This window comes from Apteryx mantelli, chromosome 1 (assembly GCF_036417845.1).
Source record: "Apteryx mantelli isolate bAptMan1 chromosome 1, bAptMan1.hap1, whole genome shotgun sequence".
In the NCBI taxonomy this organism is placed as follows: domain Eukaryota; kingdom Metazoa; phylum Chordata; class Aves; order Apterygiformes; family Apterygidae; genus Apteryx; species Apteryx mantelli.
The window spans coordinates 71,903,514-71,927,952 of NC_089978.1; the positions used below are offsets into that span (position 1 = coordinate 71,903,514).

At 39.0% G+C, this 24,439-nt stretch overlaps 1 protein-coding gene across 1 annotated transcript in view; it reads left to right on the forward strand.

Annotated features, from left to right (window-relative positions):
* SLC9A4 (solute carrier family 9 member A4) overlaps positions 1-24,439 on the forward strand; it is a 33,017-nt gene that overhangs the window by 830 nt on the left and 7,748 nt on the right. Inside the window, 8 exon segments of the mRNA XM_013954084.2 lie at positions 1,792-2,255; positions 7,778-8,037; positions 11,032-11,249; positions 13,678-13,880; positions 15,022-15,108; positions 16,566-16,636; positions 18,961-19,122; positions 24,170-24,266. Coding sequence (XP_013809538.2) covers positions 1,792-2,255; positions 7,778-8,037; positions 11,032-11,249; positions 13,678-13,880; positions 15,022-15,108; positions 16,566-16,636; positions 18,961-19,122; positions 24,170-24,266 — 1,562 coding nt within the window.

The following is a 24,439-nucleotide window of genomic DNA, read 5'->3' on the forward strand; positions in this document are numbered from 1 at the left end:
AAATAGGGTAAGTGCTATCTGAATGCATACTAATACATCTAGTTTCTATTGTAGCTCCATATATGTATCTGAATGAAGAAAGACAAACTCACATAGAAGTAGGGTCTGCAATTAACACAGCAAAAATAGCTCATCATCTGTCCTGTAGCTGTATGACTGGGCTCAAACTGGTTTGGCCATTTAGAACTACTACAGCAAAATTAAATAAATGGTGAAGTAAATGACATTAATATGAGGAGCTGCATACAAATGATTTTCTTGCCACGTGATTTTCATCTGATTTTCAAACATTGCTATAGAATGGACTGTTTTGTGAGACTGATTTTTTTCTGGAGGTAGCCTGAAGATATTGTCAATTTTTCATGTTGTAGTCAAACAGCTGTCAAAGATCATTACTGCTGACCGTGATTTGGAAGTTTCATAGTAGCTGATCATCCCAATCCAACTTCTATGAACAGATGTCTTCACTACTAAAACAATTATCAAAATTTTCATGAATGCAACTTTATTGTTATCTCATCAGCAGAGTGTGTTAGCAGTGAGCATATTGACCAATTTCTTTATGCATCATCTATAAAAGCACAAAACTTGCCATATGGCATATCTACTCTATAGACTGGTTTTGAGCAAGAAATAGATACTTCAGAAGAGGAACACTGTGATCCTGAAGAGTATAAAGACCTGTTCCTTTGCTGGGAGTTTTCCAACAAAATTATTGTTGAAAAGTGTGGTGGTGGTGAATTCCAAGCTACTTTGGAAAATGAGTTAGTCTGAATAAATGTCCTGATTTTGTTACCTAGGGAAGAAGATTACCAAGTTGTTAAAAATTTTCAGTGTGGCATTCATGTATGATCTTCCTTTTGGATTTTAAGATTTTGGGGTGTGAAACATTTCTGAGATCTTGAAAGCCTTTATGGGATGGAAAAATAATCCCATCATTCTGTAAAATTGACAGAAGATTTGAATGTGTTTTTTTAATTAAAAAAGGAGATTAATAAAGCTATGACCATAAAATACTTTTTTGTTAAAAGCGGTTAAACTCCCAAGGAAATCATTTTAAATTTCATAAAAAGAATTTTCCTCTTCCTTTAATTTGAACATTGCTAGTTTGAAAGTTGCGGAAATGCAGTCACGTCATCAACAGCTCAATTTATGGGATGAAGGTTCACCTAACTTCAGGTATGGAGACACAGCCACTGGATTACAGGTTTCTTAGTTTGTCTCATTCTCATTCTTGTAAACTTAGAGCAACTCCTTACATTTCTAGATGAGGCAGCTCTCATTCACAGTATGTTTATACAGTACCTAGTACAGTGACTAGATGAGCCATTGTTAGGCATTATCACAGTATCAGTGTCAAAGGAGAAGAATTATATGAATGCATTTGCGGTAGTAATACATCAAAGTAGGCAGGAGGAGATTCACATCTGCAATATTTATATGATGAGTGCAGCCCTTTTTCTTGGCAGTTATTCAGCAAGGATTTTTTCCAAATTGTGGAGAACATTTTCAAAATGTCCGTGTGCAGATGTTTCTCTGTTTCTAGAAATGGAGTCCAGATTCAGTCAGAAATCAAGAAAAGATATTCATGGCCAAGTTCTTCCCCTGTTGTATCGATGCAAATCCAGAGACAATTCATTTTGAAGGGAATAGTACTGCTTTTGTATTTACACTAGTAATTCTAAGAGCAGAACCTGGCCTTCTGAAGACAAAATATTCAATGATAGTCAAAACATCTGTCTGGATGTCAGGTTAATTTAAACTTGAATAATACCCAATTTTTTATTCAAGGTTTCCATCTCTATCACCGATTACCAAGACTCATGCCTGAAAGTTGCGTCCTGATTGTCATTGGAGCACTAGTTGGAGCAATCATTTTTGGTACTGATCACAAATCCCCACCAGTGATGAACACAAGTATTTACTTCTTGTATCTCCTTCCACCTATTGTTCTGGAGGAGGGTTATTTCATGCCAACTCGCCCATTTTTTGAAAACTTTGTGTCCATCTTGTGGTGGTCCGTGCTGGGATCTCTCTTGAACTCATTTGGGATTGGCCTCTCCCTCTACGGAGTCTGCCAGATAGAAGCCTTTGGCCTGACCGACCTGAACCTGCTGCAGAACTTACTCTTCGGCAGCATGATTTCAGCTGTTGATCCTGTGGCAGCTCTGGAAGTTTTTGAAGAAGCCTCAGTTAATGAGCAACTTTATATGATGATTTTTGGAGAGTCATTGCTAAATGATGGCATAACTGTGGTGAGTTTGTTTCCATTCCTCATTTTCCTCTCTCTGGACTGTTGTGTCTTGAAGGGTTATTTGGCGCAGGGCAAGAGTAGCTCGATGATCCCAGACACCTTATTGTATGGATACACTGTTGGCAACCCACACATGATTTTACATATGTAAAAACTGCATCCTATATTAACTCTTTCAGAAGCAAACTGCCGCAGAGCTGCTGGAAAAGGAAAGCAAACACATTAGACAGCATACCCTGCTCTTGCATCCACTGAAGAGAATGGATAAACTATAGCTGATTATGCTGCTAGGATCAGTGTAAGATCTAGCAACATTTTTGACATTGTGCAAGCAAGTAAACAGAAAATTGTTGTACTTTTTAAGGACTGATTGCAGCTGGATAGCAATATAGGAAGCCCTTCTTTGTCATGTGCCACTCTGCCAAAAAAACAGGTGTGGCCAACCCTGCATCACTCCCTCCTCCAGCCCCTTCTCCTAAGAAATTCACACTTCCTCAAAGAACTTAGACAGAAATTCCAAAAGCCACTAATGACTTTGCATAACTCTGTTTCTGTTCGCACAAACTGACAGCTAACAATTGTTAACCTTTCTCAGGTGTCTTATCTCAAGTGTACAGAAACAATGCTTCTGGAGCAAGAGATACATATTTTTTGAAACAGGAAAAAAGATTTTTTAGAAAGCTCCTTTTGCTAATGCTTACCCTTTTTTACCATTATTTCTACTAAAATTTCGAGCAACCTTTAGGTTGCTTTAGGACACAATCAACTAAAACATCAAGAACACGTATTTTTTTCAAGTAAGAAATTTCAAGCAGGAAATTTATTGCATGGGAACCAACAGAATCATTCATGTGCTGAAAGCTAACTGCAGGTTAAGGAGTTTTGCTAGATAAGATCTTTATAGAATTTAAAGCACAGGAATCTGAAACACATTAAAAAACTATTCAGATACTGTTAAATATGAAGCACAGCACAACTTGGACTTCTTGTAAAATCTGTACAGAGTTCATTGCTGAAAGGCTTCATGGGAGTAGTGCAGTTTATGAGTAATGTGAAAAGGAAAAGGAAAGAAAAGAATAATTTCTTGTGGCTACAGCCTGTTGATCATAAATCCTTGATCTTTTTGAATCAGAGATGTAGAGCTGATGTACAATTAATGGTCAAATATTACTTAAGTTTGCACACATACTGCTTATGTGTTATAGTTGTAACAAAAAATATGCATCTGTCACCGCCAGTTGTCTTTTTGGTTCTTTTAAGTGCAGACCTCAGAAAGTAACACCCATTCCTCACACTGGGAGAGGTGATTCAGTCCATCCATTTTTTAACTGGCTCTCTACCCTGTCTACCCTTCGTTCCCAGCTGTGTGTATGATGTGGGTTCAACTCATTATGGCATTTACATGAGCTTTCAGTCAGGATCCTGCTAGAGCATGAATTTGCAGGGATAGAAAGTCTTTAAAAGTAGTGGTATTTAGGCATTCCTCAGAGGTGCAGGGTGTGTTAGTAAAAGAAATGAAAAGGCTGTACATAGGGAGTGTTTCCTGCACCACTGTGAGTTCCCTTTGCCCTGCTTGCCTCATCTCTGTGGCTCTGCTCACAGCAGCTATATTGCCATCAGTTTGTCAACTTCTGCTGATATACCTCTGCATCCCTCACCCCTTATCCATTTTCTGGGCTTTCAAGTTTCCAAATTCTCTACCAGGCTTTCTGTTTGAGAAGATTGAACTACTTCTCACTTGGATGGAGCCAATTAGGTGGCTTTTTCCACTCTGATACCCCCACTTGTTGTTATTTTAAAGTTCTCAAAACTGTTTACCTCAGATGTCTTATCTTATCATTTCCTCCCCGTTTCTCTCTTAACAGCTTCCTTTGAGTTAACTCTATGTGTTTAAAAAGGTAATATGACTGAGATATATTTAAGTGTACATATTTTGCTATTGTTTGAATACAAATATCCCCCCTGTTCTCTCCAACTTGCTTATCAGCTTGAACATTTTTTCTGCAGCAGAAAAAAATGTTATAAATTTTGCTGAACTTTTATTTTATATCTGGGGCAGCAATAGATCCCTCTCTTCCATATTTAGTTTAATAACCTGGTATAAAAATTCCCCAAACTGATAGAATGTAGAATGAAAGTGGCGATTTAGGAATTATTTCTTCGACTGAAGGAACTGGCACAAAAGTTGATATTTAACCCCTTACCCATTATCTTTAGAAGGGCTAAGTCAGTGGGCGTAACAAGAAGGCTCTAAGTCCTGTTAATTACTTCTTTTTCCAGTTACAGCTTCTGAGCTGAGTGTTAGCATTAGAGTGCAGACAAGAACAGGAGCGGGCCTAGCATGAGTTATACACAAGTGGCATTTTAAGGTCTTGTCTAAAACAGTGACCTTGGTAAACCCAGTGCAGATGCCATTCAAACCTGAAGACGCTAAAGCTCTGTGGAGGACCCTGTTTTAACTGTAAAGCTTTTCAGGCATCTGATGCTCTGCTTCTGCACGTACTCAGATCACCTCTGTCTTGACAGGAGCTGAGCACCTGCATGCATCAGGAAACAAAATATTTCTCCTGACTATTTCACCTTTGAGCCTTCATTTTAGAAACGCTCTCTGAGAACACCTAGTATATCATGCTGTGCTCAAAATGAAGTGGCAGTGGCCACTTTCTGTCATGGCGTCATTTACCTCTCTGATGCCTCTGTGGAGGGCTTTGGTCGCCAAGAAGTATGAGTGTCAGGAAGGAGGATGGAGATATTCTCTACCTCTGCTGTGGAAGAGGGTCTGTTTAGAATAAAATAAAATTCATGCAGTGAGAAAGAAGAAAGAAAGAGTTATCAAGGCTGTCTACATTGGTGGTTAAGGCACTTGCTTGAAAATCTTAGTTTCCAGTGCTTCTGGTATGGATAGCTTGTGCGATGTTTGTGTCACGTAAACTGCAGAAGCAACAGCTGGAGCAGGGATCCCGGTCCCGGGGGAGGTCCCCTGTGGGCAACAGTCACACTCACTGTTCCTCTCGCCAGCCCTGTAGGCCACCCAGCGGTATACCACTACACGATAATGTCTCCTCAGAAAAACCCGAAGCGTGACATTCACAGAGTTGTTAAATGAGGCCTGCTACAAATCCATCCCTTCTTTCTGAATGAAGCAAGGCATCCTAAGCTGATTCAGGCTTTCCTACCATTTAAAGAATTATAGTAATCCGTTTATTGGCAGAAACACTACAAGGTAACTTAGCCAAGCAGCATTTGCATTCCACCTTACTTGTATGATGACCAATCCAGGATGTTTTACTAAACAGTTTATTCCCACAAAGCATGTCACAAATAAGGAAATTATGTTATTATACACTTTAGGAGCCAGAAAAAGAAAGACAAACTTACTAAGTCATTTGCTGATGACAATTTGCCTTACTCAAAACTCAGCACTGTTCAACACCTTGGTACCAGTTAGAAAGACACCTAAGTCTTAGCCAGAATTTGTAGTCAGCAAGAAAGGGGGAAGAGAGAGACAGAGCAGGCTTTGTAATTAAGCACTTTAGTAAATCCAGTAAGGTTTATCTACTGTTGAGACATGAACCCCCTTTTTCTTTTCTGCCACTGAAAAGCCTAATTTTATACACAGTCATCAGGAAAAGCAGCTCTGCTTATTTTTTTAGGATGCTCTCACCTGGAACATTTTGTCATGCTTTGTCTGTCCCCCAGAAATACTAGCAATGAGCCTCCTGCAGAACAGACTTCATGACAGCTCAAGGTTATATGTTCCCAGCAGCAATTTAAGATTAGATAATAGCTGGGGAATGATTATCATCCTAATGAGCTTGACTCTTCTACCTGCAAATATCTGCTTTAATCTTCTTAATAGCCTTCTTAAATTAACTATATGAAGAAGAAAGACCAAAGAAACTCAGATAAGACAAGTAGTTTTGGTCTGTTTTGTACCAGATGGCTTTTGGGACTAATGCTTTGGTGTAATAACTATGGAGAATTTGTGTCGTTAGATGTTTCCAGCATTCTCTGGAAAACTGAAAGCCAACCTTCCTGTGGTAAACATTCCCTGCAAACAAATCTGACAGGATTTAATGTCAACCAACTGTCAGCAGCCTCTAAGACCTTTTTATTATTACCCCCTTCATCCCTGTGGAAACCTTCTAATAGCTTTTAAAAGGTGGATGAAAGTGGAAAATACTGAAGATTTTTCATCATTAATTTCTGCAGAAGAGAAATTATTAATAATATAAGTATGATAAACCTGTCTGATCTAAACTTAATGAAATTATCTTTACAGGCTGAGCTATATAGTGTAGTAAATTCAATCTCTCATGTTATCTGACAGTGTTTTCTTTTTTTTCTCATTTCAAGCTTTCAAGTCAAAACATATGTGTGAAGGGTCTTTAAGCCCTTTAGAGTGCAAACCAAGAAGAGCTTTTAGTGCCTGCTGTGAGACTGGCAACATTGACACGGAGTTACTGCGAAGGAGATTAAGTGGCACCCCCCCAAACCACATGAGGATAAAGAGGCTGAGAACTTCCCCCTCCCACACTACTGCTACACTAATACAAAATTTGTAGGGGGTAGGATGGGCTGGGAAACTGTCAGCTTACTCAGGTCCCTGTGGGCAGCTCCAGATGAGAATGTTAAAAATGAAGAGGTTTAGGGCCAGACCAGGGCCTTTTTTGCCAGGCTGGGAAAGTGTCCTTTGGATATTTCTAGCTGTGAATACAGTTGTGACAGCCATTTGCTGTTTTTTTTTTTTTTTTTTTTTAGTGTCAATCAGCATAGGCAATAATTACTGTATTAATAAGGCAACTCATTAAAACTTTGATTAAACAAGAGTTCTATTATGTCTAACACCGATAACAGAACAGTAATGACTGTAGTTATCTAGAGGCAATATGATACTGGGCTTGCCAGCTCCTGTCCCCTCTGCTCTGCTCTCTTTCTTTTCCATTGCTGTTGTGATATATTTCACGATTTTTATGTATCAAGTATTACTGAAAAACATTTGACATTTTGAAGTCCATCCAATGAAGTTTGTCCAGTTTACAGATCATGTTAGACTGCCTAAATGGGATTTAGGACAAAACTGTGATTTTTAGTCACTGCCCTGCCCTGCCACATTCAGAGACAGAAAGATAACATGAGGGAGAGCCTGGGGTTGTAGGGTACACAGCTGCTGCAACAGCAACTTCTGCTGCAAAGGCCAATAATGAAGTTTGTCTTCAAAAAAAACAAAAGAGCATGAATATTTTTCAGTTGCTTTAAAGAAGCCACCAAGGCATCTTCCCTTCAATTTCTTGTGATCCCTCAGCATTTTACTTTTTTTACATAGTCATCTACCCCACTTTTTTGCTACTTGCAGGACACCTGACAGACCCTTAATTCTGGGACTTGTTAAGAGCGAGATGAGGTTTCAACTGTAACTTTGCTGAGCTGTCTAAAGCAACATCTGGCATATATACAAAAAACGTGCAAGTCTGCCAGGTTTGGAAAGGCATCTGACTACTGTCTCATTATTTTCATACGTAGGTGTTATATAACATCTTCATCGCCTTCACCCAGATGCACAGATATGAAGAGATCGAATCCATCGACATTCTTGCTGGCTTTGCTCGCTTCTTTGTGGTTGGGCTGGGTGGTGTGCTGTTTGGTATCATCTTTGGATTTGTTTCAGCATTCATGACTCGATTCACCCACAACATTTCTGCTATTGAACCCCTGCTGGTCTTCATGTTTAGCTATCTATCATACTTGTCTGCTGAAATCCTTTACATCTCAGGCATTTTAGCGTAAGTATGGCTTTCAGATGCCCTCTCGGGGGAAGGGGCATTCTTTCAAGGAGATGTTTTTTCTTGAGATTGGTATAATACAAGCATTTTCAACATATGGCCTGCAGACCTGCAGTGAACTAAGGGGTCTGTAAAATGCAGCAGTAACTAGCAAAAGCAAGCCCCTAGTCAGTATGGGCCTCTAAATGTACTACAGAGGAGTGGATATCTGTTCTGAAAAATATTTAGGTATCTGCTGGTTGGAAAAAATATTGCAAACTGTTGGTAAGATGACTAGTGCTGCCACCATCTGGTTGTTTTCTATTCTTTGGGCCTAAGTGTGCAGTTTGCTTCCTCTGATAACATCTGTTTAATGAGAGAATGATTTGATAACAGACCTATGTATCTGTATTCTACGTAGCAGCATCATCAAGTTACAAGAGGGATAAAAAAATGTTAATATGGAAAAAGTAAAGAAAGAATGTCTGAGTTCTTGCTTTTGTATACAACTGTGAACATCAGCTTTAGCATGATTTATTGCAATTACATTAGATTTGAACAGCATCACTGGGATTGAAATTGAGCAAAAATAGACAAGAAACACCAAGCATATATGTACACATAGTGTATGTACTTGTATGTGTGCATATATTCACATATATGGATACTGAAGATCACATCTTTGACGTGGTAGAGGTAACTTGCTATTGTAATATTAAGGACTGTGTTCTTAATGTGCTGTGACTGCACGGGTACCCAGTGCAGAGGGAAAGTTGTCAGGTCAATCAGCTGCAGTAAATACAGTGAGGGTGAGTAAGAGGGCATTTTGGGAAGGAAAGAGGACAGATGTAGGAAAAAAAGTCAGAGGAGAAAGGAATGGGGGTAAAAGTGAGTGAAGTTACAAGAAAACGGTTGGTAGGTGAATTTGAAAGACACTATGCCAAACAGCCCCTCAGCAGAGTGAAATGTAGAGAGATGGGAACCTGAAGAGCTCTCAAATGCTGTAGCTAGTGCTGCTGGCCACTACTGTGTTTGGTGCACAGCTAGTGGGTGGCAGCAACCTTTGCTCTGAGCTCGTATGCTGGTGGGCAGCAGGGCTTTGTGGGCCCTGGTCCTCCTGAAGGACCAAGAAGTATCTCCAGAAGGGAGGATGAGCAGGTTTCAACCTAACAAATAAATATGTGTAGCTATTGCTTGTCCAGATATGTTTGCTCATCAAACACCGATTTGTTTAGCTTCAGAGCAGAATTTGCTTTGTACAGACAACCTTTGCAGGAGTGCTTGGGAAGAAAGATTTCACTATTTAACCCAGGTAAGCAATTAGGTTGGAAATATGTTTCTATGAGCTAATGATTAGACAAAGGACTCAAATCTTGGACTATTTTTTGCAAGTCCGACACATTTGCTTTGTTTGCGGTGAATGGTGACCTTAGTTGAGCAGGGCTTAGACCTACTATGTAGTGAGCACTAATACCATAGGGACAGTAGGAACTGTAGGGATCATAGGAACCTGCACTGCCCAGCACACTGCTTTCCTGCCTATTCATTGCACTAGAATATTTATTTGCTTTATTTCTTTTGTTTCTTATTTTCATTAGTATAGTGAAATTATTAGTAGTAAGAGAAAGTTAATATAATTGGGATTTATTATTCTTACTGCTTCATTAAGGAAATTATTGCTTGTTTTAGGGATGGGAACTTTTTGTCACCCTTCTGAATTATTGAGGAATTCATTCATTTTTCACTTGGATCATGAAACTCTATTATGCATATGTCTCTGAAAGTCAACAGTATTAAACATTAATGCCTAATGGCCTTGTCTTAGAATGTCCTTGGACCTGCTAAATGTCTCACTTCCATGGGCATGCCCATGAGATTTCTTCAGTGGAAATTAAATGAGTAGAAACTAGATGAAGGATTCCTTAATGAGCAGTCAGCATTCTCTGAATTCACAAGTTCAGAAAAATATCATCACACAGAAGTCCCCAGAGACTAAAGTAATATCAACAGAAGCTAGCTAGCTAGATGATGGAATATGTTCCTAGCATAAAACTGAATCTATCTATTCATCTACAACTGTAAAAAATGAAGGGGAGAAGAGGAATCCTTAAGATGGTGCTCAATGGCTGATTTAACTGGAAACACAAAAAATGGAGGTCAGATCCTGACACTGATGAGGGGAAGTGCCTTACTCCATGTGATGTATTTTATTGTCTTCAGTGGGATTGCTTGAGGAGCGAGGTACTGCTCAGTGTGCATGTTACCAGCAGCTGTGCTGGGTTGTTGCTGATACCTTTGAGCAGATTTTAGCCTTGATTGAGGAGAAAATTGGTGGAAAATATTCCTTTGGTTTCTTGGTCACATTGCCATACCCTGGAAAACTGAGAGGGAGGAAACAGAGGGACAGACTCTAGGATGACTGCATTTCCCCTGCTGTGCAGAAATGAGCTGGATTGGGCAGAGACTCACTGAGGCTTAACCTCCACCTGCTGATATGCCAGCTAGCTGGCAGGGCACAGCAGGTAGTTTTGGACCCAGTGCTGGACTAGCACCATCTTCTTCCATGGCCACATCAAAGGAAAAGATGACTGAGAGGCAGATTATGTCCCTTTAACTGATCCGTCCACCCGCAGGCTGGTACAGAATTGACTACCCTTTGTTTGAGACTCAAATATTTGGTTATTATTTGTGCATTACGCATTCAGAATAAAATGGACTTTGAACTAGAATGTGATACTCTCACTTCCCCTTCAAGAAGGCTGACTAATTTGCTTCCTTTTTCCTGTATGCAACATGGATTCATAAAGCTCAGTTAAGGTACATCTTTTATCTAGGGTCATATAACTGAACTAGCTGACATTACTGAAGAAGTAAAATGCTCCTTGATATTAGGAAGGGCACTAAAAATTGATGACAGAGAGTGGGAAGCATGCAGATGATGAGGGCTGAAGTTGTCCTTAAATCAAAAGACAAACAGATGGATGTTGTTGATCTCTGATGTTTTGCCTGGTACAGGATGACAGCATGTGCAGTGACTATGAAGAAATATGTGGAGGAAAATGTTTCCCAGAATTCCTATACGACAATAAAATATTTCATGAAGATGCTAAGTAGCGTCAGCGAGACACTGATTTTCGTGTTCATGGGAGTGTCAACAGTTGGGAAGAACCATGAGTGGAACTGGGCCTTCATTTGCTTCACTCTGCTTTTCTGCCTCATTTGGCGGGCACTGAGTAAGTCAGCTTTTGTGGGCAAGCTTTTCTGCATCTCTGAGAGAAACACTTCAGTGCAAAGGTATGTTAGAAAAGTCTGTGCAGACTGGTATAACCGGTTTAATAATGAGTCTACTAGGTGTGTGTTGCTGACAAGTTCATTTCACAAATCTATGCTTGCAGGAAAAGGGGGGAAATGCCCCAAACAAATCTGCAAGCAATGACATTCTGCAAGCACAGGCTTTATGATTAGGTGAGAATGGAATATTTTAAGTAAAATTAAAATATTTCCATGATTATGCCTATATAGATGCTGACATCTTAGTTAACTATCCCTTGGGTAAGTGGGCTTCATAATAATTTCATCACACACTGTAATTAACTTACTAATTAGATAATGTACATCAACACACTTCTGGTACTATAACACTAAAGATCTGGGGGTCAGGAGTGCTTGAGGCATTGAAAAAGAGGGAAGGTGGATATACGTACTGATAGATGACTGAATTGGGACTCTATTTCCCTCCTTATACTACAGCCCAGGCCAACCATGCCATGCTACTGCTCTTCACAAGTCAATTTGCACAGTCTCTGATGTGTTAAACTACTAGAAAATACTGTCTGTCTGAAGTTACTCTGTTTCTTCACACTGTCTCTCTCAATTCCTGCAAAGGTCTCCTGCTCCCTAATCTGTCAAACTGGGATTCCTCCAGCATGGGCAACCCTGAGCAACCTGATCTGATTAGACCTGTTTTGAGTAGGGGATTGGACTAGATGACCTCCAAAAGTCCCTTCCAACCTTAAGTACTTGGAGCCTAACATTTGGGACCAGCTAAGTACTGGCATCCAACAGCTGAGAGTAAGGTGCTGTTTCTTAAATCTCTTCTCAGGTGACTCATCCCACTGTCAAACAGAATAACAGAGCAGGAGGAACAGGCTGGCTTGATCCCTCAAAGCCCATAGAAATTTCAAGACCTTTGAGTTTCAAGCCTGGGAGCCCTGGAAGAAGGCATTTAGCCATAGGAAAAAGAGGAAAGGGGAGGAGCAGTTTGCCCAGAGAGGTCTTCATCCTTGGAGACATTCAAAAGCTGACTGGACAGGGCCCTGGGCAACCTGCTCTATGTGATCCTATTGGAGGAAAGGGGTTGGACTAGATGATCTCCAGAAATCCCTTCCAACCTCAACCGTTTTGTGATCCTGTGAGGGCTCAAGTACATGTGCCTGAACAGCTCTATTATGTAGAGACGACACAAGTACTCAGCAGTGGAAGTGATATGATTCTGGTGGTTTCACAGCAAGAAGGAAATAGTTACATATTTTACTTGTTTATGCTGCGTCAAGCATGACCTTTAAGTTTTTAAAGGCTTAACTTTGGAGGCCGTTTTGGGATATCCTTCTAATAAGGATAGAAAAGACGCTTTCTTGATACAAAAATCACTCTGCTGCCACATGTCTGTCCCTCTCTCCAACACCAAGGGGAGAGCCAGAGCTTTCCAGAGGAAGACCAAAATATTTTCCCCTAAAACCGTCCTGAAAAATTATTGCATCTTTTTGTCTGAAGTTTGAATAAGTAAAGAGAATTGGCTTGAGGGTGACACCTCCTTTATAGAGTTTCAGCCTGAGTAGTTACTGTCTAACATAAGTAACAAAAATGGTCTTATATAAAGCAGCATCCAGCAACCTAAATGACAGGATATTGGTACTGGCCTTAGCTATAATAATCCACAGAGTTTATCAATGACTAATATGTAGAATAACACCAGTAATTAACAGCATTTGTTAGTGTTTACATTAGTAGTGTAACAATTTCTATACAAAACGTAAGATACATATGTCTCATGGAAGGTGAAGACAATTAAGAGAAAATCAAGGAACACACTAAATATATCTATAAAGGGAAGTTGCAGCCCCTACACATTCACAGGGTGTTTCATTAATTTTAACTTTTTATTAAAAGAAAAATTAAAACAGAGAAATAAGTAGAGAACTAAAAAGAGAACAAATCAGAGGATTAAAAATTAAAATGCTATTACTCTTTGCCTTTCAGTGAACCTATCCACAGGAACTGGTGAAGCACTGTTAAAACACTTTGGGCAGATAATGTGCAGAAAGCAGGAAACACTGCAAGGGAAGGCGCAGGAAAAACTCTCATCTAGTGGTTTATCTTGTCTCTAGAACACTTCAGAGAAGAACTGTATAACATAAATATAGAAAGCAAATCTTTTCCTCACTTCTAAACCACTCAAGTGAATTTAAAACATAAAGCAGTTAGAAAACACAGTCTTTTCTAGAACATTTTCTCACAGTTCCATCAGTTGCTCAAAGAGAAGGTACAAATGCTCAAAATTGAAAAGAAAGTCTTGTCAATTGCTTCCCGAGCCAAGATGTTGCTTTGTTTTAAGTATTTTCCTTTTCTACTTACTTAATAACAGCTTTTTTTCCTACCTAGGTGTATTTGCTCTCTTCTACATCAGTAACAAGTTCCGAACATATCCCTTCACTGTCAAAGACCAGCTCATTATTTCCTACAGTGGCCTTCGAGGAGCCAGTAGCTTCTCTCTCGCATTCTTGCTTCCAGTGAATCTCTTCCCTAGAAAAAATTTGTTCATTACTGCTACACTTGTAGTTACATACTTTACTGTGTTCATCCAGGTGAGTGGATTTCTTAATGAGTTATTTGTGTATAACAGAAGTGATTGAAAGCTTTATAGTGAAGATTGCGCTGAAATTTACTATTAAACCAGGACAAACTACTGTATTTTATGGACAGATTTAGCACTGCAGTGTATAATTACCTGGTGAGTGTTTTTAAGGTATCACTGAATAACTTTTTCAGAAGAACTATTGAAAACCCAAGTCTTCTAAAACATTCAGGGAAAAGGGTCCATTGTGTCCAAAATCTTTTCTTTTCAGTATACATGCACTTCCTAATGCTTCCAAAATAAGAAGCATTTTAACTTTACACTTCAGCACAAGCAGAGTTATTCCTTACTAGTGTTGCATATAAAACTGAACAGAAGAAAGTAATTCTGTCTTATGTAGGATTTTGAACTTTGGACATTTATCTTCATTCATCTTGGGACCAGACTGGAACATTTTGAAAACCTTTGTAAAAGAATGTTAAAGAAAAATATGGGGAACAAGTCAGATTTGTAAGAACAGATGTCTAGTGTGACTTCAAGTGCTCTGGGTTATTTTAATTGGCTTACACTGCTGAACCAGGAGAAATTGAATTTTCTGGACAACCTGCATAACATTTTCTCTATTTTTCTATACCAATAGCTCAGATACTCAAGGGTGTTGATGGGACACTATGCAATTGTGATTAAACACTCAGATTCCACCCAAAATGTTTCACATAAACAATTTTGTTTCTAATTTCCCTTTTTAAAGGCTAGATTCTGTAGTAATGCAACAGACAATTGGGAGCAGCTAAAAATGGTTTCAAAATAAAATGTTTTATTCTGAAAATGTTGAAGTAAGAGGTTTCAAGATCGTAAGAACCCAAAGATAAAGTTTTCTTTCAAATGAGTGCTGTTTTGGTGGAAGTTGTCAATGGGTTAGTTACTTTACATAGTTCAAACATGTTGATAAATGTAATTTTGATTAGAAAACCTGATGCATACTTTTTAAAAGTTTTTGGTTTTTAATCCTTTTCTGTAGCTCTCTCTACAGGTAACAGATCATTCTTCTAAGACACAGCTTTCCTGATTGACTAAAATGAAATTCTTTTGCTTTCTTTCTGCTTTTTCTAAAGGATAATTAACATTTCAACTCATTGTTCCAAATGTAGGGAATCACAATTGGTCCATTGGTCAGATATCTAGATGTTAAAAAGACCAACAAAAAGGAGTCCATCAATGAAGAAATTCATGTGCGAGTAAGTTTTTGGTATCAGTAGCTAGTATTCTAGAAAAAAGAGGAGAAAAGGTATCAGTTCCAACACAGCTGGAGAGAGCGAGATATTCAGTAGCACTGGCATTTGGTGTATTTGGACAATGAATGTTTTTAAGACTATTTGGAGGAAATCCTAGGCATAATATTCTAAAATATGATATCTCATTTGTATTCACAGAGATTGTCATATTATGATAGCGTACCATAACTGTCGTGGCATAGCAGAGCTTGGTGGGGAGGGGAATCTATTTTCAAAGCTATAGAATAGACTGTTTTCCAAAGACTTGAGTGATGCAACAACAGTAAAGTATCAGATTCTAGCCCTTATATCTGGATACTTGAGACCATGGCAGAACAGAAACATAAAAGTAGAGTTTACAAAATGCATTCATCATCCTTCCCAGCTATATTTGTCAGCTTCCTCTATTGCCATGCTTTGACTGGTTCTAGCCACGGTGAAGCCTGAAAAGTCTTAAATCAGGCATTACAACCAAAGTGAGCCGAACCATTGGTCTGCAAATTTAGTTTCAAGTTCTTCTGAGAAATTATCTTTCTGTCTCTCAAACATTTGCTTTAACTTTTCAAATTACCAATATGTAAAATAACAGAATAACAGTCAAACTGACTTAACAATACTCTAAAGATATACATATATGGTTTCATTGTCATTATAGGAAACATATTTGAAATGAACAGAAACATTGCGCCTTAAAATTAAGCGAATGCAGAGACATTAGAAAAATCAGTGCATCTCAATTGATGTGAATTTGATGTGAAATTAATTCTTGCTATTTCAACCTTTACACTTAGTTTTGAAAAGAATTTATGTTTAAAAACATCATGTGTAACAATATGTATGTAACAATTGGCTGTTTTCAAGCTGTTTCAATAACTCTGGAAACACACAAGAGAAGATTGAAAATTCTGGTAGTTATCAGTGATAAACTGACCAGTCTCATGACAATATTCAAAATCCTTGGAGCACTTGGAGGTCTAGGCAAAGATTAAGGAGTGAGGTACCTGGTCATGTGCCCCTCCCCTCTCAGGGAGGTGACACATGGGGAGAGGAAATTTGGCTGACAGAAGCAAGAATTTAATTTTTGGTCTCTGTAGACAGACAACCAGGCAAGTAGTATCATCTGTATCATCTTCCAACGGACATAGTCCTTTTCTTGGGCCTATTTTTTGCTGGGGCATGGTGAGATGATAGCAGACTGACAGACTTGCCACCTTGATCAAAATATTGCCACTGCAGCCAAGCACAGGAGATGCTGCAGTGGGATGTTTGTTTGAATTTTTAGAGAACTGTAGATGTTTTCAGAATTAGCTCCCTCGCCACCTCTTTTAAAAATCTCAAATTCCTGTTAACAGTTGCATATTTGTGATGACATTATTTTCTTGTAATGGCCACTTAAAATCTTTCCATGTCTGTTTCTCTAGTTGATGGATCACTTGAAGGCTGGTATTGAAGACATATGTGGACATTGGAGTCACTATCAACTGAGAGATAAGTATGCATCTCTTATTGCAGCCTACTATAATAAAATAACCTATCTATGATGTAAAATACAATAGGTAAATAGAACAGGAAATACATCTTGTGCCACATAAGGCTAACATAGCATGAAGTATTGGGGCCATGTGTCTTATCTCTTTTTAAAAAGTGAACTCCTGAGTAACCATTATCTCTTGGGAGTGCAGTGCTCATATATTGTTTGCTAAGTTGCTTCCGCACAAACAAGGAGAAAGTAGACCTTCTGAAAGAAAAACATAACATATAAATGCATGCTACAGGCATGTAAACAGCCTGTAAACATAGCTTTGACATAAATCTTAGACTGGCAATGCTCCTTTAGGTTTGGATTTAGAATGGAAGCTATGTAAGAAAGGAGTGCTTCATTTTCCTTCGTTGTAAGTCGCCACGGCAAAATCCCCCGTTGGTAGGTACAGATTAAAAAGTAATTAGTCATTTGTCCTTACAAGTCTTTGTATTCAGTCATAGTTAAAATAATACTGAAGTGAATGGCTGAATTTAAATATCCATTAGCATATGCAGATACTACTTTTAACATGGTCTTCACTCAGGAACTGTACAGGACTAGCATTATGTGTTCTGTAAGCATGATGAGGTGATTTTGTGAAACTTCGTGTATATTCCAGGCATTGTCCAGAACAGACTTGGCATTCTGAGTTGCTGTTTGCTTTGTACCTTTCTCCGTAAGGGAACTCTGTGATCATATTGGCCACCATCTTGGCATGTGAAGGCAATATATGGGGATAGAATAATCTTCCTTTTCCACGAGCACCATATTCTGATGCCATGGGATAAAAGTAGTCCTTTAGGCTATGCCAAGACTTCCGTGCAGGAGCACTTTGGCTTGCCCCTTAGCATTGAACCCCAGTGATCAGGATTGGGGGTCTGCCAGGACATGTGGCAGCTCCCTTCGTGCCTGGGTTTTTCCCTATGGAAATCAGGATTTTGGAGTGGGAAGAAAGCTGCTGTTTTGCATCCAGTCTTGTCACATCAGGGAGTAAAGCTGTAGCGAGGGCACATATCTGGACCCAGAAGCTAAATGTTCTCTAGGTTCTTGCAGAGCAGACATAGCTTTAGGCATCCATGTGGCCACACAACTGTCCATACAGTGAATAGGCTAAAATTCCTCTTGGAGCAGTGATTCCAATCACATATCTGCATTCCATGTTTCAAAGAGATAAAACACATTATTTCCCCTTATCTCACATCTACGCGTGGCTATGATAAGAGAATTTTGTCCAAATTAGTTATAAATGTAGTGTTTCTGTTCAGGTGCAGATTAAAAGACCATATTGTATATGAAAATATTTAATGTAGGAAAGGTTGTATTAAAAGGTACTCCCTATTCCTTTCTATGTTATTTTAAAGATGTTTGGCATATGTATTTTGAAATAAATTATCTAAGTGAAATGACACTCAGGGTAGCTTCCTGTTACCTAGAAAAACATAAAGAGCTCTAATCCCAGTGGAAACACATTTTTGTACCTTTATGTGCTATTAGAGTAAGTATAAAAACAAGACTTTGTTAAGAAAAAATGTATAAACTCTGTAGTGCTTTTTCTAACACTGTGGACCACATTACCTTGCTGTGGTAAACTGCTCTTTTGAAAGAAACTTCTAAGACGATCTGCTGTTGTTCTGCTAAACATCTGCCTGAAAACACATACCTATTTCAAAACACACACATACATTCGCATTCAAATTATGTCACGCATTAGTGATATTTTATAATCTGCATCATACATGCACATAGTACTTTGTGGTCCATTCAAATTTTGTTATTCAGAATACAAAGAAATATATTTTCTCCACTCTAATTGTCAGGATTCAAAATTATCAGCAACATAATGGGCCCAAACTACTGTAACTGCTGGGCCATTTAGAGCATTATTGGTGTCTGGCTGAATAGGCCAGGATTACTGTAAGTGCAGCTGCTGCTGTTATGCCCTATTAGAATACAACATTTATACAAAAGCATGGAGACTGGCCATATTCTTTTCTTACAAATGAGGCAGTGTTATATGAAAACACACACACAGCCCGCTATTTTGCTCTGATTGCAGCTTGTTTCTGTCTTTTGTCTAGTGGGCTTTGCAATCTATGTGGACCAGTAGACCATGCCAAATGTCCCCCTAAAGGTTTCTGTTTACTAGGCCTTCAGGAGTCCACAGGTGCCTCCAATTTGGATTCAGTTTCCACCGCTGAATTATATATGTGTGCATTTGAATGAAGATGAGCTTGTCCCACAGGGATAAAAACACATTTCTTCTTTACTCTTTAGTTTTAATGTCTCTTTTGCAGATTTAAAAAGTTTGACAATAAGTATCTGAAGAAGATCTTAATTCGGGAACACCAGCCCAAATCCAGCATTGTGTCATTGTACAAAAAGTTGGAGATAAAACTGGCCATTGAGATGGCTGAGAGTGGCATGATAAGTTCAACAGCATCCACAGCTTCTTTACAGTGAGTATTGGCCTCTGCAGAGCAGAATAGGGTACAGGAGGGAAGGGGACAAAAATGAGGAAATATCTGAGGGATTTTATGACTTTAATAGAGGCAGACAGACAGACAGTTATGAGAAGAGGAGTTGTTATTTTGTGCTGGCACTTTGGTACTCATCATATGTTTACTTTGAATCTTTGTTCACCAAGTGATAATTAAAAAATGTGACATTTTCATTATGTTTCTCTTCAATAATGGGCAGTACTGAAGTGGAATCATGTGTCTGTCCCAGAATCTGCTCTGGCTGCTTTGTGTCACAGTAGTGATTCAAGTCTCCCATCCTCCTCACTTAGCTGGCCAGTGGATTTTGTTCATCACTGCTAGGTGCTTAAAGAACTGCACAAAAGTTTAGAGTAAAGGTCTTTGGTCCTGACTCCATTCTCCCAATTAGAAATTTGGGGTCCTAAAATCTTAGTTGACGTTTGCCGTGGACAGATTTCCTTGCAGAGTTTGCAGGTTTTTCTACTTCATTTTGCAATCCCTCAAGCTGTCTTGTATTTTGGTAGTTCTACACCCAGCTTTGGCCAGAACTCAGTTGCAGAGAAAACAAGAAAATGGAAAAAAGGACAGAAGGAATCAATAGAGAGCACTTTCTGAAACTGATCCTGGATGTTCAGTGTTGGAAAAAAGGAGGAATTTACATCAGCATTGTTGCCTAGTTTTCCGAGCAGTGTGAGATGAGTGCTAGTTCTCCTAAGGCGTATGTCTGTGAATGACATCCAGTAGCCAGGCGGCCTCTGATGGAGGTGTCTGACACACAGCGGGTCTCCTCCAGCTGTCCCCTCTCTCTTGGGCATGCTCCCCTCTACATGCTGTCCCCCAGTAGGAGTGCTACCTATTCAGTTCTTATGGAGAGATGAAGCTTGCATATGCATGCGCATGGGTAATGTGCTAAAAAGTAATGCAGCTTGGTGTCAGACAGAGCTGGGGAGAAAACTGGTGGGATCTCCAAAGACGTCACTGAAGGAACTGCCCTGTAGAAGAGGATTCTGTATAAAATCTTCTCTCCTTCACACTGTAACTGCCCTGCACCTGTTTATTTTCACCTGCAACACATTGGCCAGAAGGTGTATACTGCCATATGACTAGCTATAGGGAGGCAGTTTGGCACTTACCTTCCACAGACTCTTTCCTGGGCTCCTGCCAGCTGGTGTGGCTGCTACTGCTCTGCTGCTGCAGGCCTTCAGCCTCTTTATTTTGCAGCAGCCTCCAGCAGGGCTCAGCATGTTTTCTCTCTTTGACAGTCCTCTCTCCCCACACTAGAAAGTTTAAAGGATCACACCTCAAAAAGAAATAATGACTGGACATTAAATTAAAATCTCTCTTGAAGCTGTTTGTCTTCATCATGCCAAGACTCACTGGCTTGTTTGAGACTGATACCAGCATGCAGTGTAAGACCTAGCCCTTTTCTTTCTAAATCATTCTTTACTGAATGGATGATAGTAAAAATGGTTGTGTGTTTGTCAGGCTCCCTTCTGCTGTATTCCCCTAACCGTTCTGAGCCAAGAGCAAAAGTACAAGGTTGGTAGAAAATCTATGACAAACAAACCACATTCTTCTTCTTTTCTTGAAAGGGATATGGAGAAAAAAAGAAAAATTGCTTTAATGCAGTTCAGATAGTCTCTCCTGAGCTGAGAATTTAGATTGAAAAATATTCTAAATAAACAATGATATGATGGACTGAGTTTTGCCAGCTGTACTCAGGCTGTAATTGAATTTTACTGTGCATCAGCCTCTGATGCACTCTGATGCTACGGAGAGAACCTTTCAAAAAGACAAAATGACACCTTTAAAAAACAAAGTACAGCCTGTGGCTCAGAAATGTCCCGATCTTTGGAGGCTGTGAGAGTGTCTTAGGAAAATACATGTTTTCCTAGATCTGTTCTTCAATAGGTGTCCATGGTTGAACACTGTCAGAGGCAGAATAATGAGCTAGTTGGATCTTTGGTCTGAGCACTGGTTCTTATATCTCCATTCCCTTGAGCAACCAAGTGAGTCTGCTTAAGAGTGAAAGGTTTCAAAATGGAAGAATCTGTAAACAGTTTTATGGCTTTCATTGAGATAGGTTGTACCTAAAGTCCCTGTCCTGAGTGAGGATACAAAAATCTGGCCATGAACAAGCAATCCTTAAAAGTTGAGATTTGAAATCAAATTCAGATGTATTTTATTTAAAACTATATTTACTTTGCCATCTTACCGAGAATCTTTTCTCATTTGTGCTTCTGATCAGTTCTGCAGCCTTTAGGGACCAGGAAAGAAATATTCTTTGCCAATCAAGGCAGATCTCAATTGCTCTGGATTCACTCTATAATCTGAAATTCAATTCATGTTGGTGGGATTCCTGCAGGTGGAGTGGGTGTCGAATATGCATTAAACATTTCCAGTGTGGATTGGAGAAATTTGTCCATGGACTGTGCAACAAAGAATCCACATTTGAATGAAAATAGAGCATTTAGTTATAATGGTTTGCAGAATACAAGCCTTAGAAATAAGGATTTCAAAGGCAAAAGCACAGCCAAGCAGATATTGCAAAAACTGTGTTTGTATTTTGGGAAATATACCTTAGAAATGCCCATTAGAGAGAGAGAGACTGATTTGACTGTGAGCTTACTTAATAATGGCTTCATATTGCTGCAGTACTGACTTTGGTAAGAATAAACCTTGGAATATATCAATTCAGAAAAGATCAGAATCAAATGCAGTGTTGTCATTTGTGATGATGCAGTTGTGCAAGGGCTGCATGTGATGAAAGTTACTTCCTTCATAGGGCTAGTGAAGATCAGTGGAGAGTTGGTAAAGTTCAAAATTTGAGATATTATATATAGAAAGTAACCTTACAAGGTTTTGTAGGGAATTGTATTTCTTCCATATATGAGCTACATCTATGTCTTAAGAAAAAAAGGGATACTGTCATGGTACTACCTACAGAGAGATAGTCAGTTATCACAGCATATTGTCGGCTCACTATTTTCTTTGTAAATATATCTCTCATGCTGTGCTTTGTGCTTAACATTCAGGAATTTTCAATAAGAACAAAGAAATTTGTTTTAGTAAGGATTGCTTTATGGGTTTGGTAACATACCAGATGGTTTTTTTTGGAAAGCTTTTTTTTAATGTATTATATATAGTAAAATGTAAAAGCAACTTTTTTTATTACCATACCTGTGTATCAATTAGGTAGGTTAATATCTAATCCCATGAAAAGAATATACATTTTTTATTTGTGCTTCAGAACAATGCAATTATCTTCATGCTGTTTGTTCTCTTGCTACTTCAGCTTAGTTGAAACTCAGGGAATTTTATTTAAGTCACTTTAAGAGCTAAACAATAAGCATTAAATGACTTAGGAGTGTCCACTTCTCCTGAATTGGCATGTGGAATGGCCAGGTCTGCAACTGGGAAAGTAAAAAGATGATCTGATGTCTTGGAGGTGTTCTGCTCACCCCTTCTGCTCAGATGGGGGAAACCGTCTCTTCAGTCTGCTGAATATCACCTCATCTCATTGCAACAGTCTGCTTATGGGTCTCTCACATCCTAGAGATATCCCTAACCCTATTCTAGCCCTAATGCTATCTTCTAGCCTGCTAATGCTATCCCTTAACCTATCGTCATGCTCGCTCTCTCTTTCTTCTTACTTTATGTAAGATTTGGCCGATTTCAGTTTTGTTCTGATGAAGAATGAAAACACATTCAGAAACCTTGAAATATTTCAGGAATGTGAATTCTTAAATTCCAGGGATGTTGGACAGGGCCAGGCTACCAATGTTCACTGTCTGGTTAACAGTAAGAGTCAGTAGAATGTACAATTCAAGCTGTACATGATGGTTTTACAAGTTTTCAAGATGATCTTGTTCGATTATAGCACAAAATAGTGGTAATCTTGTTAAATAAACTGTAATTGCAAAATTCCAAATATTTTTCTATGTTTACAGCAATCTTAGTTTTGTATAATCTTAGTTTTGTATGAATCTACTTTCCTTTGCTATTAAAGTTTTGGGGTTTTTTTAGTTTAAGAGGAGTGAAAAATTTACACAAAGCTTTGGCAAAACTGTACAGTGATGATAATCCATTCTTTAATCACACAATTTACAGACATTACTTTAAGGACATCACTTAGCTGAGAAGAAAGATTGACAATTACATTAAAAAAAAAAGAGAAAAGAAAGCAAAGCAGAGAATGGAAAAAAACAGAAACAACAAAGGAACTCTGACTGTGGTTCATCCTGGATGATCACTATCTACTTCCCCTTTCTCTTCTTGGGAATTCAGCTGAACACTAACTCTCACACAGGTTCACTGATATAGCAAATCCAGTTAACATTTCACAGCAGCCCTCATCCATTGTTTTGTTAGTGAAAAGGCCAGGCAGTTATAAATGACCGTGTGCTTCTTGTCCCAGTTTGCAAAAAATTCTAAGATTACTATCTTTTAGGTAGTTCTTTCATTTTAAATGAAGAAACAGACTCAGTTCCAAGGAAACTCTCTATATATTTGCCTCAGCACAGAGCAGGTCTCCTGAACAATAACGTTCCTGTCATTGTTAATGAGGACATGGTTAATTTATTAAGGATGTTCTTCTCTTTCACAAAGGAGTTAAAAACAGTAAGACAGCAAGGCCCAGGCTGTTAGACTATGCTGAAGAATATATTCAAGCAAGGGAGGAAACTTGCAATGCTTTCCTGAACATACAGATGTTTCTTGCCCAGTCTAATTCTTAAAAATGAATTTCCTTCTGGAGCTCTTTAAAAGAAAGCACGGTTTCTGCTGTGAGCTGTATGATGGCTTAGAGCTCTTTCTGACTAGCTAGTATATTGATAAAACCCAGGAAAGGGCAAAAAAGGTCTGACAATTTTCTTTCAGCTTTGGATGATTTCATGGTGTCGCTGGTCGGTGAAAGTCTCTTCATATCCTTCTGCCCTAAAACAAAAAGCAGATCGTACATCGTTTGGTAGGAATAGTGCTTAAGCAATTTGTTAATATCATATCAAATCTTCTCTTTTATTTACAGGAGCTGCAGGAATCGGCGAGTACATAGGCTCTCCCCCGCAGAGGTGGAGTCCATGAGAGATGTCCTGGCACATAATCTATATCAAGTGCGACAAAGGGTGTGTAAGCAACTTTCATGCTATCATATCACTCTGTATTTGTAGACTGAAAGCTCCTGTTTGCCCTCCTTCACATCATAGCAACGGCTGGTGGTAGCAGCGGGGTCGACCCGGCTCTCACTGGAGCCCTGGAGTCACATCGGTGGGAAACGAGGGCTCTGGGCCCACAGCCT